Raw genomic sequence first — 20,324 nt, 5'->3', positions numbered from 1 at the left:
AGTTTATCTGTGGGAACCACCTGCACAGATTGATTTGCCAGGGCTTTACAGTTAAGATTGGAGACGCTGGTGGCGTAATGGTTAAGAGCTACAGCTGCTAACCAAAAGGTCTGCAGTTCGAATCCACCAGGCGCTCCTTGGAAACGCAATGGGGCAGTTCTCTGTCCCATAGGGCCGCTGCGTTGGAATCACTCGGTGGCAATGGGTCGGTTACCGTTAAGAAGCTCGACTCGAGTTGGATTGGCTGGCTGAATTGCTTAATTCCACTACTTAACCGTCCAGTGATTTTAGAGAAGTTCCTTAATCTCTGTGTTTCATTTTCCACAGTTGTGAACTAGAATAACAATACCTACCTCATGAAGTTATGAGAAGACGTATAATAAGATATTTATTGCAATGCCTGGCATATTAAAAAAAAAAAAAAAACCGTTGCCATCCAGTCTATTCCAACTCGTTGTGACCCTATCCCACTGCACGGAGTCGATTCCGATTAATAGTGACCCCATAGGGTTTTCAAGGCCGACTTTTGATTAGCAGTGAATAGCCTTAACTACTGCTGTGCCACCAGGGCTCCCGTAGTGACCCCATAGGACAGAGTAGAGCTGCCCCCATAGGATTTCCTTGGCTGTATCATCTTTACTGAAGCAGATCACTAAGTATTTCTCCTGTGGTTCTGCCAGGTGGGTTGAACCACCAACCTTTTGTTTAACAAGTTTTGTGCCACTAGGGCTCCTTATGAATAATACTACCAGAGAGAATTTGAGTAAAAGAATAAAAGACGGGAGCAGAGGTTGGTGGCAGAAGATTTAGTTGCCATTTTGGACTTTTAAAGGATGGTAGAAGGATGAGCCAAGTGAGCCTGGATTTCATGGAGCAGCCCTGGACTGCCTGCCTGTGGATCTTTATGAGAGCCAGAAATTACGTTCTATTTTGCTAAAGTCGCTGTTATTTTTGTGTTTTTCCATTATTTGAAGCTGAACTCATCTTAACAGATGCAAGGATCAAGGCAGGGAAATGGTTCAGCCCCTCATAGTCATGCCTTCATATTCACTCACATAAACCTCAGACGCTAAGCTCAGATAGCATAAACTTCTTTAGATACAAATTTACTTCCTCACACACAGATTTGTCCTCTCCAACACATATACTAGCCTTTTTAGACACCCTTTCACACACATTTAACTCCTCCAGTATACCTAACCATCCTTTTAGGCAAAAACACACTGGCCACTTACATACACACACTGACCTCACATCCTTATATTTGTACCCCAAGTGAAAAAATTTGGTCCTTTAGGTAATGACTGACTTCATGTAGACACACCTGCTTCCTCCCTCACTCTTTGTTTCATACCCCTTAATGTATACACACTGAACCCCTCACTCATTCATCACCTCAGATTTAGCTGGTCATTCCCACTCACTCCCCTAGGTATATGCATTGGCTCTCAACACGCCTCATTGCCACACTCAGGTAGACATTCTCATCCCCTAGTTCAGATATACTTCTCCCCTTTCATAATTTTACCAAAGTTATGCTGACCAGTGATATGCTGGTGAATGTTTAACAACCGCATCTCTGGGTTGGAAAGGGAAGAGCCTTGATTGGTAGAATTGCCAATTTCCATAGTATAAATGGGAATTCCAGAACAATTCATTGTGTTCATGAGGAGACTGACATAGATCAAGAGGCAGTCATTCAAACAGAACAAGAAGATACTGTGTGGTTCAAAGTCAGGAAAGGTATGTTTTAGGGTTGTATTTTTTTATCATACTTATTCAATCTGTATGCTGAGCAAATAATCCAAGAAGCTGGGCTATATGAAGGAGAACATGGCATCAGGATTGGAGGAAGACTCATTAACAATCTCAAATATGCAGATGACACAATCTTGCTTGCTGAAAATGAAGAGGACTTGAAGCAACTACTGATGAAGATCAAAGACCACAGCCTTCAGTATGGATAACACCTCAACATAAAACAAAAGTCTTCCCAACTGGACCAATAAGCAACATCATGATAAACGGAGAAAAGATTGAAGTTGTCAAGGATTTCATTTTACTTGGATCCACAATCAATACCCACGGAAGCAGCAATCAAGAAATCAAATGATGTATTGCATTGGGCAAATCTGCTGCAAAAGATCTCTTTAAAGTGTTAAAAAGCAAAGATGTCACCTTGAAGACTAAGGTGCACCTGACTCAAGCCATAGTGTTTTTAGTCACCTCATATGCATGTGGAAGCTGGACAATGAATAAGGGAGACCAAAGAAGAACTGACACATTTGAATTATGGTGTTGGTGAAGAATATTGAATATTCCGTGGACTACTGAAAGAACGAACAAATCTCCCTTGGAAGAAGTAAAGACAGAATGCTTCTTGGAAGCGGGGATCGAGAGACTTCATCTCACATACTTTGGACATGTTATCAGGCAGGACCAGTCCCTGGAGAAGGATGTCATGCTTGGTAAAGTAGGTCAGAGAAAAAGAGGAAGACCCTCAACGAGGTGGATTGACACAGTGGCTGCAACAATGGGCTCAAACATAACAATGATTATGAGGATGGTGCAGGAGCAGGCAGTGTTTCGTTCTGTTGTATGTGGGGTAACTGTAAGTCAGAACTGACTCAACGGCACCTATCAACAACAGCAATGTGTTTATGTGTTTAAAGATTAATGTCTGTCTCTGTTGCTAGACTTTAAGCTCCTCAAGAGTAAAGTTAGTGTCTGTTTCCTCCGTTGTTGTATACCCAGTGTTTAGTGCAGCCCCTGCTATATTAGGTCTTCAATGAATGTTTGTAGAATAAATAGGTGAGTTAACAGAGTCAAATATCCTTTTCATCGGGTGGTGCACACTTATAGATACACACAGACAAACATGCCCTGTGACTACTTAGTTGTTGTTGGTTGCTGTCAAACCAATTCCGACTCATGGTGATCCCATGTGCGCAGAGTGGAACCACTCCACTGGGTTTTTAAGGCTGTGAACTTTCAGAAGCAGATCACAAGGTGCCTCTAGGCAGGTTCGAACCACCAACCTTTTGATTAGTAGTCAGGCACTTAACCATTTGTGCCACCCAAGGACTCCCAGTGTTCAGCAGGTATTTGAATAAGTTCTAATGATGGACACAGAGACTTATTTCAGCTTAAACTTTATTAGCTTGGCTCATTTTGGGTATCATGGAGTGGGGCTGAGGGAGGAGCTGAGTAAGTGAAAGGCAGAGTCCAGTCTTGAGCTGGGTTTGGTCAGAGTCACTGAAACCTGGGAAGAGTGGGGAAAAGGAGGAAGACATGGTACAGAGGAAGGTTCAGTATTGACTTGGACTCAGCAAAGAAAATTTATCCTGGTGTTGATCTGTGTTAAACCTCTCCTACCTCTAACTTACCTTTTTAATTATAAGTAATGACAATAATCTGGAATATACAGAGACTATTCCCCACCTTTCTGTGGAGTTTTTCACATACTCTCCTCTTCTCCTTTGGTCTGGTCACTTTCCTCTCTCCTTCCTTAATCCTTTTATAGGAAACCTTCCCAGATTTACTCCCTCAACCCCTCCCTAGCTTCCCAGTATCAAAGTCTGAACGTTTTGGTTTCTGTGCCTTGCTGTCTGCATCTTGAATGAATGTCCTGTCTGGATGGATCTCTCCATAGTATTTAGCCGTCCTTATGTTCTGGGAGATGAATAGATAGATTGAAGGATATCCTAGCTGGTAAAGTAGCCTGCCACGTTTTCCCCCCGTGGAGCAGCTTGTGGCAGAGGCAGATTATCCAATAACCGAGGTAAGCGCAGGTTTACTTGTGCTTACTTACCAATCTGTAGTAAACAATTTCACATTTTTTCACCACATCAAAGATTCTGCTTCTAGGTATGGCTGGCATCTGTCTCTCTCCCAATCCCACAGCACCTTCCTACAGAATCAAAGCCTCTTTTCAAATTTACCATCCCTGACGGGGCAGATGACTCAATATGCAAGGTAAGCATGGGCTTACTTGTGCTTACTAATCTGTAGTGAGTAATTTCACATGGGTTTCACCACACCACATCAAAGTGAAACTCTTCACTACAGATTAGTAAATAAACACAAGTAAGCCTGTGCTTACCCTGCTTATTGACTAATCTGCTCCTGGCTGGTGGGTTCAAACTGCTGACCTTTCAGTTTAACAGCAGAGTGCTTAACCACTGGTCCACCAGGACTCCTAGGGAGAAAGATGCAGCAGTCTGCTCTGGTGAAGATCACAGCCTAAGAAACCCTATGGGGCAATTCTACCCTGTCCTGTAGGGTCACTGTGAGTTGGAATTGACTGGACAGTAATGGGTTTCTGTTAAAGTGGCTTGAAGAGGCCACTGAGGCCAACAGTGGCTGCAGAGAAGGACAAAATTCTTCCAACTATAAAGGTTCTCATCACCTGGAAGGTGCCATGGGCCAAGGGTATAAACGGAAAGGTGAGAATAGGAAGCTTAGCGCAGGCTGGCAGGAGAGGTGAGAGCAGCGTCTCACTAGGGAGAAGTTGGAAGGAAGTACAAATAGTAACAATAGCTACTAACATTACTGAGCTCGTATTACTTCTCAGATGTCTCCCTAAACTCTTCACTTGCATAATCTTATTTAAACATCCGCACAATCCCATGAGGTGGTTTTAATAGCCCCAATTTTTATGAAAGCACTGAGGTTCAGAACGTCTAAGTGATTTGCTAAAGGCCACACAACCAAGGGGTGCTGGAGCAAAGACCTGAAGCTGTGTCTGACCCTAAAGTTCAAGTTCATAGCCATGTACAACATGCCCAAAGCCCCACCTGAGCCTGCAGAGCTCCATCTGATCTACCATCCAGGCCAGCAACTCCTGAATCAGCAAATCCCTTAGCAAATCTTCATCCCTGGGTGTCTTGGGTAGGGAGCTGCAAAGGAGGAAGCCTTTGTCAGACCATCTTAGCCTGGGTCCTAGCCAGAAAGAGTAAGCACAGGGGCCTGGGACACCAAGGGCTGTGGTGGGGTTGGGGAGAGTCAACCCAGCTGCATCTCAGTTATCTCAGCTTTCAAACCTCAGCTACCTTTCTGGCAGCTGCACCTGGCTCTGCCTGCCTGGGGAACGGGGCTGAATTAAGGCATGTGAGGGCCCTAAACACTGATAATCTGTGGTGCCCCCTCCTCTGCTTACTCACATTCCAAGGGAATATGTGAGTTAGATATATACATGTGTGTGTGTGACTTAGCTACCCATGATGTAATTTCTTTTTAAATGCGGTTGTAATACTAATGATTGAACAGAAAAGTGACATATGCCATTGTAGCGGAATGAGACAACCTGGATTATAAATTTTTTAGTGGATGCAGGGTACTCCAATTTTTACTATAGACCACATTTTCTACAAAAAGAATATTCCGCATATCCTACAACAAAGAAAATAAGTCAGTGAACTTAGTCGTTTCAACAATCAACGTAAAATTCTGTTGATCTCCCACAACAAAAAATTGACTTTCACCAATTTTGTTTTAAACGGCCCATACTTCAATTTTGGTGTTTGTTTCATAATAAATGATATAATTATAAATGAGCAAATGGAAAGATGTCATAAAAGAAAATTTAAGTCAGAAAACCAATATTACAAATTATTCCATTTTTAGATAGATCTTTCATCTCTAAAGTGTTATAGTTAAAAACATTTCTTTCTATTCTTTGCTCTTGTAAATTCTTCATTGATTTCATCACTATCTACTTCCATACATAATAAGGATAATGAATCAAGTCTTTCTTGAATCATTGTGTGCTTGCTTTTCCTTGTGTCCCGTCTGCTTGGCATCTGTGGGTTTTTGCTTTGGACAACTGGTGTCTCTGTTTTGCTGATGCCCTAAGCACATGCTTACCTGGCTTATTGGGCAATCCATCTCTACCGGGGAAGGTGGGCTTTTCAATACAGGTAAAGCCAAACAGAATTCTGGTGTGAGAAAGCCCACTCATCCACCTTGAAAAATATTCCAGAGTGCATTCCCCACACCTGAAAGATTACTCTGGGAACATTCACTCTTTAGAATGATTTGTGCCACAAATTCCTCCCTTTCCTCAGAGAGGGAGTAACTGATTTCAGGGAACTGTCTTTGGGATGGTCTCCCTCTTCCACAAACAGCCTTCCTGAGGTTTGTCAGGGAGAAGTGGGGAGGCCACTTCCTGAGCACCACTCCTTCACTGTCTCTCTCTTGACTCAGTGACCCTGTCTACATACAAAGTCATCAATCTTAGAAACCCTGGCCCAGAAGCCCCTCCCAAAGCCCCTCCCCCACCCCTCCGAGGCTGCTTCTTTAAGCCTGGGTTGACCTCCAGAAGTTTGCTCAGTGAAGCCCCCTCTTTGAACTCTTGACTGGAAGGGGTTGCTTATCACAGGCCCTTGCTCTGCCCTGGAGTCCAGGACAGGCAACAATGAAGTAGGGGCAGGTCAGAAGTCAGGAGGCCCCTTCCCACCCCTTTTCCCCCAACTCACCTCTGCTTCTCCCTTGCCTCCTCATTCCTGTTAGATTGAACGGCCAGCTCTAGGGCCCGGGCCTCCCTCTGGGTGATGTTGTGTTTCCAGCTGGTAGGATAAAGATTAGGGAGTAGATGGGGCTGAGATTCCAGGCCTTCTCTAGTCCAGGGACTCCTGAATCTTTTTGTACCTCAACCTTAGGAGAAGGGCACTGCACTCCTTGCCTTTAGCTGCCCCCGCCAGTGAACAGCTTTTCAGAATCTACCACGCTGACCAAACAGGGAAAGAGATACAGCAAAGAGAATGAAGAAGGGGGCAGTTATCCCATTTCTAAAATCTGAAGTTGCCACCACCAAAAAGTCATTGGAAGCAGCTCAGTTCCTCCTGCCTTCATCCCCACCCCCCTGGGGATCCTCTGTGTTCTCCCACACATCTACCTGACACCTCTTTAGAAGTAAAACCAAAAACTAGTTGCAGTGGAGTGGAGTCCAACCCGTAGCAGCCCCATGTGTGTCAGAGTAGAACTGTGCTCCATAGGGTTTTCAGTGGCTGATTTTTCTGAAGTAGATTGCCAGGATTTTCTTCTGAGGTGCCTCTGGGTGGACTCAAACCTCCAACCTTTTGGTTAGCAACCATTTATACTACCCAGGGACTCCTTTAGAAGAATTAGAAATCACCCTACTTCTGCCCCCAGACTGGCCTGCTGCCCCAGTCAAGATCTGGCCAGGGCCACCATGGCCAAGACAACTCCTCGTCATTGTCTAAGTGAAAGATGCAACCTGGAGTGGTGCATTCCACCCCCATGTGGCCATGTATGGTAGCCTGGTCTGAACATAGGAAGGTAGAGCCCTGGGAATGTGGAACAGGAGAGGGTGAGCACAAGGACTCACTCATTCTTCTTCCCCTTCTGGGCCAGCAGCCAGTTCACAAAGTCTTGTTGGCGGATCTTGTCCATGGCAATGCTGTAGTCACTGATGAAAGTCCCCTCAGCATATCTCGGGCCTCGAGGTTGAGGGCTGCTGACCTTAGGGTGGGGTCTGAGAGACAGGGAAGGGAGAGAGAGGGAAGATCAGGATGCCAGAGTAGTAGCAGAGAGGGGGAAAATCACAATGCTGGGTAAAAAGTTGTTGCTAACAGGAAGCAGGCATTTGAAAGCAAACCAGCCCATTTCTTGGGAGCTGGTTAATTTGGAGACTCCTGTTGTCACTCCATCAACCCCCTGGGGATTTGATCTGAGGCTCAAGGGTCCATCCTCCTGCATCCTGAGTGGGTATGCCTCTGGATTCTGGGCCAAGGGGGATGTGGGTTCCTCTCATTTCAAAGGACTGACTCACACAGTTCCTCCCTTTACTCCTCTTGCCCTGGACCTTCCTGATTCCATTCTTTGGTTTTCTTTCCGTCACAAAAATAGTGAACTCTTATAAGACAGCACTTGCCATGAGTCAGGAACTCTTATTAGCCCTCTAATACATAAACTCATTTAGTCTTCACAGCACCCTTATATGGTAGATACTACTTATTATCCCCACTTTATAAATGAAGAAACCAAGATGCAGAGAGATAAATATATCTTAGAGCATAAGTGACAGATCCAGGATTTACCCCCAAGCAGTATGGCCTCAGGTCTAAATTCTTAACATCTGGGTGATGCTGCCTATCCGTGTACACATCCCTGACAGCCTGTGCCTGAAATTTACATGCGTGTATCGTTTGTTCTTGCAGAAGGTCCATCTCTTTCCTCAGACATGTCTCCCTTGGTCCCTGAAACCACCATCAGAGCCCCCTGCTGTATTCACTCATAATACTCTCTACTTGTCTTCATTAAAAAAAAAAAAAAAAAAAATTTTTTTTTTTTTTTTTTTTTTTTTAATAGGACTCATGATATTTTGCAACATGCCTCTGTGGTTCTTTGTTCCCTCTTGGATCTATATGCCCCATGAGGACAGGAGCCATTTGTGGACTCTCATTGACATAGATCTCCTGTGCCTAGCCCACAGGAGGCCCTCTGTAAAATTATATTGAGTACATGCAAAAAGAAATGCTTAAAGCATTCCCTAGGAAGGGAGATTTTGTCATCTTCTTCAGACCCTTAACCACCAAGAAATCCTTTCAGATATTTAACCAGTCTCTCCTGCTACCACAGTAGCTCATAAAACCCTCTGGTTCTGGTCTCACTCTGCACTTAGACTGCTGAAAATCTTTCCCTTGAGTCTCTTTCCTCTTGGCCTGGGATCCCTTCTTCTCTCTCTCTCTCACTCAACAGAGCCTAGAACCCAGTCATCCCCCAGCCCCCTCCTCTGCTGTTGATCCCTCCCTTCCCATCACCCCTACCTGGAGTGACCCTTCTCCTTCTCCCCTAGCACCACTGCCACGAGCAGGGATACTAGCAGCAGAGACAAGATCTTCATGGTCACCATCTTCCAAGGATTATATCCTGAGCTGAAGACAAAAGGACCAAGATAAGGCAGACAGTGCTGTGCTGAGGGAGCAGCTTGTATAAAGATGGTTCTGAAAGCTGGGGAGGGGCTGAGTCCTGGGGTTTGGAGCTTTTCTAACAGACTGAAGCAACACCTTGGGAGGGTGGCGGGTGTTGGGCATTTGGGTTAATGACTAGAAAGGACTTGAAGCCTGGCCAAGAGGGGCGTTTGCTTTTTTGTTTATAGATAGGGTCTGAGTGGGGTGGGAAAAGGGCAATGAGGGAGAGATCCAGGGAGGATAAAGCAGTGAAGACCTGTGTGCTTGGGCACTCTGCCTCCCCTCTGTCCCTGGCTCTGGGACTGAACTTCATAGGCATGTGGTTTGGCAAGATTATCTCCTTAGAGCCCTTCGAGGTTCGTATCAACCAGCCTTCCTACTCTCAAATTGGCTGCCGTTTAAATCACTGTAACCCTCTTGCCCTAAATGAAAACTACACATAGAATCATCCCAGTCTCCCCTTCTCAGGCTTAACCATCAGGGTTGTTCTTCCTGCAGTCTGAGCTATACCTTCCCACCTTGGGCTTGACCCATTTCATCCATGGGTTTTCAGTAGAGATAAAGTACAATGGAGAACTTCCCTCCTAAGCTAGACTTAGAGATTTGTGAGCTGCAGGACCCCATCTTCCCGCCTTGGCTACCTGAATGTTAAAGAAACCATCAAAGAGAACTTCTTATTTCTTATACAGAGGAAGAGAAAGTGAAATGTTAGGAGGCTGAGCATCTCAGGGTTACCAAGGTCCCCCTCCACCTCCTCTCCAGGTCATCCGATCCATCCCCTCTCCCAGGTTTTCTCTTACCAGACTTCCTTTCTGGCTCTTCCAGGAGAAGGAAAGGGCGAGGGTCTCTTCCTCCTACCTTCTGGCTCTTTAGAGCTGCGTCAAGAAAGCCTACTTCAGCTCTTTTATATCCAGGCATCCGAGACCAGCTGATTAGCCTAAAAGCATCTTATCTCAAGAAATTAAACCCACAGCTCCTGCCACATTAAGTCCATTTTACACATAATAAAGTTGTCCTTTCCACCTGAACTGCACTAATTGGTGATTAACATTTTGGGTATCTCCAACTGCTGTCTGCGGCCTGCCCAGGAGTAGGGTACCCTAAGTGCTCCCTTACTCCTTCCCTCTCCTCCGTTCTGGGCACAGGGCCCAGTACACACACACCCCCACCCCCCGCCCCCCACTTCATTTATAGATGCCCTTAGTTAGAAAGGGCTTACTTGCTGAGGGCTGGCTTGGGGTGGAGTGGGCACTAGCTGGGGGGCACTCCTACAAGTTAGTAAGTCTACTTCTGGGTGGGAAGAAGTGGGGCCACAGTAGTCTGAGCCCTGGGTCTGGACAAGGGCCCGTGGGTTTGGCATTGTAGCAATGTCTCCATCTGGGGCAAGGTCCTAGGTGGCTGGGAAAAGGAACCGGAGAATCAGAGGACAGAGGTCAAGGGAACATGAAAGCTGGGGGTTTTCTGGTGGTAGATGGGTGAACTGAGAACTTATACTCAAGCTGTCTTCCTGCTTTGGGCAGGACAGAATAGAGAACAGGCACATTCATACCTTGAGAACTTGGAGAAAGATGGAGGCAGCTACTTGACCTATCGGTAAAGATAAGATTTTTAAGACTCAATTCCTCCTTAAACGCCCTGCTCTTCTATATGAGGAAAGTATGTGGTCCTGTCTCCTCCATCATACTGGGGACCCCTGAGGTGAGGTGGTACTGTACCTCACTATCAGATTGGTGGGCTCTCCAAGACAGAAGTTATATCTCCTTGATCAGACTGGGGGCTCTCTGAGGGCAGCGATGTCAGCCAGGGTTATATTCTCCGCATCACCCTGGGGCTTCCTAAGGCTAAGGGCTGGATCTCCCCTCTCAGACTGAAGACTTCCCGAGGTACTCCCGTTGCCTTTGCCCAAGTACTTACCACATGGCTCCGTCCACAGAGGCTATCCGTCTAGGAGGGACAGGACATAGACTGCATGTTTGGCAGCCCACCCTTCTCCACTCACAATGGGTACCACTGAACCATGAACAACTGAGCTCATGCCCTGCCTATTAGCTCTAGGGCTTAATACCTGCCACTTTCCCTTCCAGGTGAACTCCCCAGCCTGGGAGCAGATCCAGCATGAAATTAAGTGCCTGTGTGGGATAAGAGGTAACTGGACTAGGAGGGTAACTCACCTCTGCTTCCTAGAAACCTCCTCCCACCTATCCACCCATTTCTCTCCATCCAGAAAAATTTCTCCCTGGGCAAGCTCTCTAAATTCCGTATCCCAGCTACAAACGGGGCAGAGCTGAGACATCAATTCAGATTTGATCTCCAAAGGGGAGGTGGGGCTGCTGGGATCCTGCTTCCTGTTGAGCAACACAGGTTCATGGGCTCAGAGAGTTTGTGTCAAAAGTCTTCAGCCCCCCAACCTGGGCATCCATCCGTGCCTAGAGGCAGAAGATATCCAAAAAGAAGTGGACAGAGTTCCTTGGAACCCCTAAGTGATGCCAAACCAGAACCTTCTGGTGATGCCAGAACCTTCAAGGAAGGTTCTGAGATGAGTCGCAGCAGCTCTGAGCCCTTGCCCTGGTAACCTGTGGATTTGTTCCGGGGGATGGGCTGCTCTGAAGGCCAGTCGTGTTTGAAGCCCCTACTCCACCCCTTCTTGCAGGGGACTTTTCTGCAGCACCCCCCACTTCCAGTTATCCTTTGACCTTTGGCCCTCATGCCCTGCTGAGGACACACAAGAGAAGAATGCGCCTGGGGGAGGGGCAGGGGTGGCTGGGGGAAGGGATGTGAGAATGGCCGCTTAGCCCAAAGTTCCTGTTCAAGTCTGCAAGTTCTACACACCCCGGGATCAATGGAGCAGTGTGGGGAGATCCAGGGGAGAATATCAGAGAAGCCACATTCTCAGGGGTGCCCACGACCCTTCCCTTCCCCTCAGGGCATGCATGTTGGAAGGCAAGGGAATGGAAAAAAGACCTTGGGAAGCTTCTGAGGGTTAGAAAGACCTGCTGGACTTGGTCAAAAGAGTTAATAAATCCAACTGACAGCCCACTCAGCCTGTCCAAGCCATGATGAGACATGCCACCGGGCTCCAGTTCCGCTTCACGGAATTTCCAGGATCTGAGGATTGGAGAGGACACTGGGGATGGGGAGGCAGGAGGAAGCCCCGACAGGTCTAAAGCCCAGATACAAAGGCTGAGGGACCAGACAGGTAGAGAGTGTGCAGGGTTGGGGTGTCTGAGGAGGCATGGAAGTCAGGGAATCAGAGGGTAAAGTGTGGGCAGGGAGTGATGTGCAGTCCTGTTGCAAGAGAACCCAGGGTACTCTTCCAGCCCCTCCTGGGTACTGAGTCAGGGACCCAGGAATGAGAACTGGACTAGCAGAAGAGCATTCCAGTTCACAGTGACTCATCTCCTCCCCTCCCCCTTCCAGGGCCCTGCAGGTCCACAGGAGACATTCCAGGGTGGGCTTGGCAGCCAGGCCAGGGTGACTCAGAGGACTGGCTGCAGCCTCCCCACCATGGACTCCGCTTTTGAAGTCCACTTGGTCTTCAACCTCACTGGCTGACTCAGAAAGTAGACGTCCCTCTCTAACCCCTCTTACACAAGGTGGGAGATTTATTCTCCTTGCCCTCTTGTAAAGGAGACAAAAGGGGGCATGATGCTTGACAAACATTGCTGTCATCTGGTCCATCCTGATTCCTAGAAAGAATACCTCCAGTTTTCTTTCCCAATCACATAACAAACAGTCCCAATTCCAAACATTTTTGTCCATATCACCCTCCAGCACCACGCAGGTCAAGATATATACTTTCCAGAAAGATCTTCAAAGAAAGAATATATATACTACCTACACCTTTGGCTGGCTATCTGCTACAAGGTTTCTGTTTAGAAGTCCCCTCTTAGTTCTAACTGCAATCCCTCTTGCTATTATAAAAGTCTACATTGACTGCTTTTGTTTGTCAGGAAAATACCTCAAGCTACTAGTAAGCCTAATCCATGGGAGGAAGATTGCAGTGAAGAGTTAGAACTGGGAAGGGGTTAGAACAGGGTTGTCACTTCCCAGGGAGCCCTGCTAAAAAGAGGGAAGGAATTCCTTGTGCATTTAGGATAAAAGACCAAAGGGCTGGACCTCCCAGAGAGAGCAGCATTCCTGAGCCCCTCGGTCTCCCTGGTGGGAACACCATCCCAGGGGAAGATAGGAAGGGGTAAAAAGGGAGGGATTTCTTCTTTGCCTTATCTTTGCATGGGCTTATGAAGGATGGAGCAGTTTCCAGAGTCCTAAGACAACAAAACCTGCCCTGATTCATAGGTAAGTGCAAAGTTAGTGTTTATTAACTTGAAGGCATCCTGCAAGTGTTGACTGGTAGTATTTTCTAGAATGACCTCCCCTGTCTTACTCTAGTAAAAAAAAAAAAAAAAAGTTGAGATTCATAGTGACTCCATGTGTGCAGAGCAGAATTGCTCCATAGGGTTTTCAAGACTGTGTGGCTTTTCAGAAGCAGATCACCAACCCTGCCTTCCGAAGCACCTCTGGGTGGTTTTGAACCAACAACCTTTCAGTTAGCAGTTGAGTGTTTAATGTTTGCACCACACAGACACTCGTCTTCACTCTATAGTGAGAATTAAAAAAGATGAGGTAATAAATCTGGACTGACTTAGTCCAGCAGCTGGGACATGGAAAGCCATGTAATTCCATATTAGGAGCCAGGGCTTTGGAGATAGACTCACCTATGCCTACTAGTAGGACAATTTAGAGCAACCTGCCCTTTTTGTGCTTCAGTTTGACATTCGGGAAAATGGGGATGGAAGAGTTCCTATACCTCATAGTATTGATTTGAGACTCGTGTGAAATACCTAGAACAGTGCTTGCTATATTAGTTTTTCTTTTGCTATGTTAAAATTTTTTTTTTTTTTTATGTAACAAAGTACACCAAATCTCAGCAGTTTAAAACTACAAACACTTGTTACTTCACACAGTTTCTGAGAATCAGGAATCCCAGAGTGGCTTAGCTGGGTGATTTTGGCACAGCATCCCTTGTGAGGTCCCAGACCAGCTGTCGGCTGAGGCTGTGGTCTCTGAAGAGTTGGCTGGGCTGTAGGATTTGCCTCCAGGCACCCTCACGTGACTGTTGGCAGAAAGCCTCAGTTCCTCACCATGTGGGCCTCTCCATAGGGCTGTTTCTGGCATGGCTTCTTCCCCCAGAGTGAGCCACAAAATCCTGTAAAACCTAGTCCTGGAGGTGTCATGCCATAACTTCTGCTATGTGCTATTGGCCGCACAGACCGAGCCTGGTGAAGTGAGGAAGGGGACTACACAAGGGTAGTACCAGGAGGCAGGCATCACTGGGGACCATCCTGAAGGCTGACTACCACATACAGGCGATTCTCTTTATTTTCGGTAGTTATGTTCTATAGAGTTGCCACAAACACTGTATTAGCACATACTGAGCCATTGCTCCCAGGGGAAATATAAGGTTAAGTTCCTGTGAGCCTCTGGTCTCAACATTTTTGTATACTGAACAATACATAACCTTGCTTTATGCGTGTTTCTGTTTAAAAACTGTTTAAAGAAACCTTATTTAATATATATTGTTGATCCATTAGCATTGAACTCACGGCCAACAGCAGTGTGACTCATGCCTGAATGAAGCTTATCTAACAACACATGTACTTTTTCCACAAGGCACATCACAGCCTTCTTGTACATAGGAGCCCTAGATAGCACTTTAATGTTATGCTTGTGGGCCATTCTAAACAACAAAATCACCAACAAGAAGCACAAAAATGTGAAAAATGTGGCACTAGATAGCCTGCAAAAAGGACATGTGTTTACAGCTGAAACAAGAAGGCTATATAACATCCTTGGCTGGGAATGTGCGCATCAGGTGACTCAAGTTTCTTGCCATTCTGCATGTCTGTGAATGACCACAGAAGTGCCACAAGCATTGATTTTGGGGTTACAAATAATTTTTAGCGAGTAGGTGATTTTGCAAATACACAATCCATAAATAATCAACAGCCCTAAAAAAAGTTGGCCAGCATTGTTATTATTTTAGGAGATACTTGATTTGTTAAACATTTCTTTTCATCATCATAAACTCTGGGTGTTTTATATCTATCTATCTGACTTCTCTTCTCTCTGAGAATTGAGATGATTTGAGGTACTGAGGGGAGATGAAGTGAGTAATTTCTCTGATAGTCCACAAAAACTAGCAGAGTATAGATATCAGAATGAGAACGGGCGCTTGAGTTGCATTCCAAGAGGGTACTTGCTCTTGGGGATACCTACTTGGAGCTGGTTGTATGGGGGTGTTGGGAGAAGGTAGAGTATACTTGAGTGGGTCCCGGACTGAGAATGAATTTATAACAGTGAGTCTGGGGAAATCATGCTTTTCCCAACCGATGGGCCAACCTGGGAAGTCACCTTGATATCAAGAAGTTCTCATCCCTGGTTGCACATTGCAACCAGGGAATAGGGCTGCCAGATAACTGCAGGATATCCAGTTAAATTTGAATTCCAGGTAAACAATGAGTAATTTTTTGGTATAAGTATGTATTAAATATTGCATGGGACACACTTGTACTAATTTTTTTTTTTACTCTTTATCTGAAATTCAAATTTAACTGGGCCTCCTCTATTTTTATTTGCTAAATCTGGCAACTCTATCTGGAACACTATTTAAAAATCTCAGTGCCTCAGTGCCATTCCCAGACATTCTGATGTAATTGGTCAGGGATTTTCAAAGACTTTATTTGGAAGTAATTTCAAATTTACAGAGAAGTTGCAAGAATAATACAGAGAATTCCAATATATCCCCTACCTAGATTTACTTTTAACATTTTGCCACATTTGTTGTATCGCTTTATCTGTCTGTCTGTCCATCTGCCTGTCCATCCGTCCGTCTGTCTTAGTCATCTACAGTTGCTATAAGAGAAATGCCCCAAGTAGATAGATGGTTATAACAAAGAAAATTTATTCTCTTACAGTCTAGTAGGCTACAAGCCCAAATTCAGAGTGTCAGTTCCAGGGGAAGGTTTTCTTTCTGTTGGCTCTGGAGGAGGGTCCTTGTCATCAATCATCCCCTGGTCGAGGTATTTCTTAGCAGAGGAACATCAGGTCCAAAGGACACCCTCTTCTCCTGGCTCTTGTTTCTTGGTGGTATGAGGTCCCCAACTCTCTGCTTGCTTCCCTTTCCTTTTATCTCTTGTAAGATAAAAAGTGATGCAGGCCACACCTCAGGGAAACTCCATGTACCTTGAATCAGGGATGTGACCTGAGTAAGGGTGTTACATCCCACCCTGATCCTCTTTAATATAATCTAATCTTGCCTCATTAACCCCAGGCAGAGATTAGGATTTACAACACATAGGAAAATTACATCAATAACAAAATGGAGGACAACCACATAATACTGGGGATCATGGCCTAACCAAGTTGACACATATCTTTGGGGAACACAGTTCAGTCCATGACACTATCTATTTTCTAAACATTTGAGAGTAGGTTTCATACATCATTTTCTTTTACTGTCCACTATTTCCATGGATATTTTCTAAGAACAAGGATAGTCACTCATGTAACCACAATAAGTACAGTTATTAAATTTAACGTTGATATAAAGAAATTTAACACAGATATAAAGCTTTTTTTTTTATTTTTATAAAGCTTAAAGTCCATATTCCAGCTTTTCAATTGTCCCAAAAATGTTCACTTGGGCATTTTCCCCTTCATTATTAGATCCAGTCCAGAATCCCGTATTGCATCTAACTGTCATGCCTCTTTACCCAGTTCCTGTCAAGTTGATTCCAACTCATAGTGACCCTATAGGACAGAGTAAAACTGCCCCATAGAGTTTCCAAGGAGTGCCTGGTGGATTCAAACTGCTGGCCTTTTGGTTAGCAGCTGCAGTTCTTAACCACGACACCACCAGGTTTTCCCATGCCTCTTTAGTCTCCTTTAATCAGTTCCTCAACCTTTCTTTGTCTTTCATGATATTGACATTTTTAAACAGTACAGACCAATTATTTCGTAGAATGTTTCTTGATTTGGATTGGGCTGATGTTTCCATCAGATGAGATTCAGGTTACGCATCCTGGAAAAATGAAGGTGTGTCCTTTTCAGGGTACGGCACCTGGAGGAAAAAGACATCCGTCTGCCCCTTACTGGTGATAATTTTGAATACCGTCAAGGTCTTGTCTCATTTCTCCACTGTATAGTTACTATTTTATACTTATATCTAATAAGCAATCTACAGGGAGACACTTTAAGACCAGGCACTTACAGTGTCTTCTTGTAGATGGCTTATTAGATATAAGTATCTGTTCCTCCTCAGGCTTTACCGATAGATTTAGCAGCCATCTTTGCTTGAACCAATTTTTACTATGGTGCTGGAAAACAGTAACTTTCTAAGCTTATCATTCGCTTCACAGTTTGGGGGCTTATTAAACAATGTTATTGAGGTATAATTGACACAATTAGTCACATATATTTAGTTTGAAGTGTACAACTTTATGTTTTGATATATAGCTTCTTCCATGAAACTATCACTACACTCAAGATAGTGAACATAGCTACCACTCCCAAAAATTTCCTTAAGCCCCTATAAGCTCCCTCCCTGCAACCACTGATCTGCTTTCTGTCACTACAGATTAGTTTGCATTTTCTAGAGTTTTATATAAGTAGAATCATACAGTATGTACTGTTTTTTGTTTGGCTTCTTTCACTCTGCGCACTTATTTTGAGATTCATCTATGTTGTAGCATGATCAATAGTCCATTCTTTTTTAAGAGCTATGTCTGCTAACCAAAAGGTCAGCAGTTCGAATCCACCAGGCTCTCCTTGGAAACCCTATCAAGCAGTTCTCCTCTGTCCTACAGGGTCGCTATGAGTCGGAATCAACTCGACGGCAATGGGTTTGGTCTTTGGTTTATCCTTTGATTTTACGTATATATCATGGTTTGTTTATCCATTCACCCGTTGATGGACATTTGGGCTGTTTCTGTTTTGGGCTATTACAAAGAAAGCTGCTATAAACATTTGTGTACAAGTCTTAGTATAGGCATACACTTTTTTTTTCTCTTGGGTAAATATCCAGGAGTGGGTTATATTTAATTTTTAAGTAACTGCCAAGCTGTTTTCTGAAGTGGCTGTAACCTCTTATGTTCCCACTAGCTGTGTATGAGAGTTCTAGTTCCTCCATAGTTGATTATCAACACTGGTTATGGTCTGTCTTTTACATTTTAGCTATTCTAAATTTTTTTTTTTTTTTAAGAGGTGTGGAGGAAACCCTGGTGGCATAGTGGTTAAGTGCTGCTGCTGCTAGCCAAAGGGTTGGCAGTTTGAATCTGCCAGGCGCTCCTTGGAAACTATGGGGCAGTTCTACTCTGTCCTATAGGGTCTCTATGAGTCGGAATCGACTCACGACACTGGGTTTGGTTTGTTTTGGTTTTTAAGAGGTGTGGAGTGGTGTCTGATTGCGATTTTAATTTGCATTGCTCTGATGACTAATGATGTTGAGCAACTTTTCACGTGCTTATTTGCCATCTGTGTAGCTTCTTCAGTGAAGTGTCTGTTCAAACAATTTGCCCATTTTCTGGGGGTGGTGGTATGTGTGTTTTCTTATTATTGAGTTTTGAAAGTCCTTTGTACATTCTATATACAAGTCCTTTATCAGACATATGATTTGCAATAATTTCTCTCAGTTTGTGGCTTGTGTTTTTATTAACAGTTTCTTTTAAACAGCAGAAACTTAAAATTTTTTAAATAAAGTTCAGTTTATCAATTTGGCCTTTTATAATGCTTTTGGTGTCACATCTAAGATATCTTTGCTTAACCAAACGTTCCAAAGATTTTCTTCTAGAAGTTTTATAGCTTTACATTTTACATTTAGGTATATGATCCATTTTGAGTTAATTTTTGTATATGGAGCAAGGTATGGATAGAAGTTTATTTATTTAATTTTTTGGCACATAGATATCCAATTGTTCCAGCACAGTTTGTTGAAAAGACTCTCATTTCTTCATTGAGTTGCTTTTGCACTTTGTTGAAAATAAGCTGTGATAAATGTGTGGGTTGCACTGGGGTTTTTAAATGCTCCCAAGATTGAAAGCATTGGTATAAAGACAAAAGCAAGAACTTGGGTTCCAGGCACACCTGTGTTAAAATTCTGGTCTTGCCACCTATCTGAGGCACAGTTGACCTATAAAGAAGAAACAATGATACCACCCACATCAGAGTATTAGCCACGTTTTACAGTGCTCGCTCTCTGTGTCTCTTCTTCCCTCCTCCACTCTCTTCTGGGGAAAGTGCTAGAACTGGGAAAGCTAATCTTGAGTACTGTTTCTCAATCTGCAAGGCTCTTATATTCATGGCTCTAAGAAGGAAGCAAGATGCATGGTATCCATGAGCTATTTTTAGCCAGTTAGGGCATCTAACACAAATCAATTGCTCCAGGTGAATATAATACAAATACTGGCAAATTCAAATGCCAAATCCCTTTGCTTTTGGTAGAATTAATATAATGTCCTGTGCTTTGTACAGAGCAGAAGCTCTGCTCGTCACTCAGTATGAAAACAATTTGTTATTACTTGATCAAAGGAATTTGTTGATAGGCAACATCTTTCAAAACATTAGGGTCATGGAGAAATAATAAGGAAGGTTTTAGGTGGTGAAAATAATGGAAACCACCACTCACTTAGAGAAAGAAAGCAACATGGATCTTACCCTGTGGTTTCCAGTGTGATGGAAGGTGTGCTCCCGCAGTATGGACTTCCTGGACTGATGAGGGAGAAGTGGGCTTCACCCTTGGAGGACTGCAGTGAATGCAAATGGAAATGCCTCAAAGAGTGGGAGTCCAAAGGTGTAATGTGTCTGTAGGATCCAGAACTGGCTGGGCAGGTGTGAGTCTGTGTGCTTGCTTCCTGGTGTTTATCATTCTGGCCCTAAGTTTTAGCACATACTGTCTCAGTTTATTATGACCACATGTATAATTAATTAGACCTTTAGCTAAAGTCAAGCCACATCCGTGATTGATCAGGATGAGTTCCAGTTAACCCTCAACTCTGGTTGCTAATGGAAGGAGAATTTCTGGTGGCATCAAATCTTGGAACAGCTCAAGATCCAAAACTAAACCCTGTTTGGTTTGTAAAGATATTCTGGGATGATTTATACAGCTGGATATTTATTTGACTTCTTAAAATTTTGTTATAAAAATGTAATAGACTCTGGAAATGTTGGAAAATATAGAAAAGGAGGGAGAGTTACTAATATTCTCAACTACCAAAAGAGCCCTGTGAACAGTTTCTTTCTAGACTTTTTATCATTTTAATTAATTTTTATCATAAAATTAATGACATTCTAAACATTTGCATTTATCATTCTCTTGCTTTTCTTTAAAGTTTTACA

At 44.1% G+C, this 20,324-nt stretch overlaps 1 protein-coding gene across 1 annotated transcript; it reads right to left on the bottom strand.

The window, feature by feature from the left end:
* Positions 1-4,460: 4,460 nt before the first annotated feature.
* GIP (gastric inhibitory polypeptide) lies at positions 4,461-8,875 on the bottom strand. Its single transcript, XM_049861346.1, has 5 exons — positions 8,790-8,875; positions 7,349-7,495; positions 6,477-6,566; positions 4,797-4,898; positions 4,461-4,470 (listed from the first exon to the last, which is right to left on the bottom strand). The coding sequence occupies exons 1-5, from the start codon at positions 8,873-8,875 to the stop codon at positions 4,461-4,463; spliced, it is 435 nt and encodes a 144-aa protein (XP_049717303.1).
* Positions 8,876-20,324: the final 11,449 nt, after the last annotated feature.

Source organism: Elephas maximus, chromosome 19 (genome assembly GCF_024166365.1).
Source record: "Elephas maximus indicus isolate mEleMax1 chromosome 19, mEleMax1 primary haplotype, whole genome shotgun sequence".
NCBI lineage: Eukaryota > Metazoa > Chordata > Mammalia > Proboscidea > Elephantidae > Elephas > Elephas maximus.
This window is presented reverse-complemented; position numbering and strand designations above follow the sequence as displayed.

Coding starts and splice junctions, on each gene's coding strand:
- GIP (XM_049861346.1), bottom strand. CDS start 8,875: ATGGTGACCATGAAGATCTTGTCTCTGCTGCTAGTATCCCTGCTCGTG. Junction 7,496..8,789: donor AAGGAGAAGGGTCACTCCAG/GTAGGGGTGATG, acceptor CCTGTCTCTCAG/ACCCCACCCTAAGGTCAGCA. Junction 4,899..6,476: donor GAGGCAAGGGAGAAGCAGAG/GTGAGTTGGGGG, acceptor CCTCCTTTGCAG/CTCCCTACCCAAGACACCCA.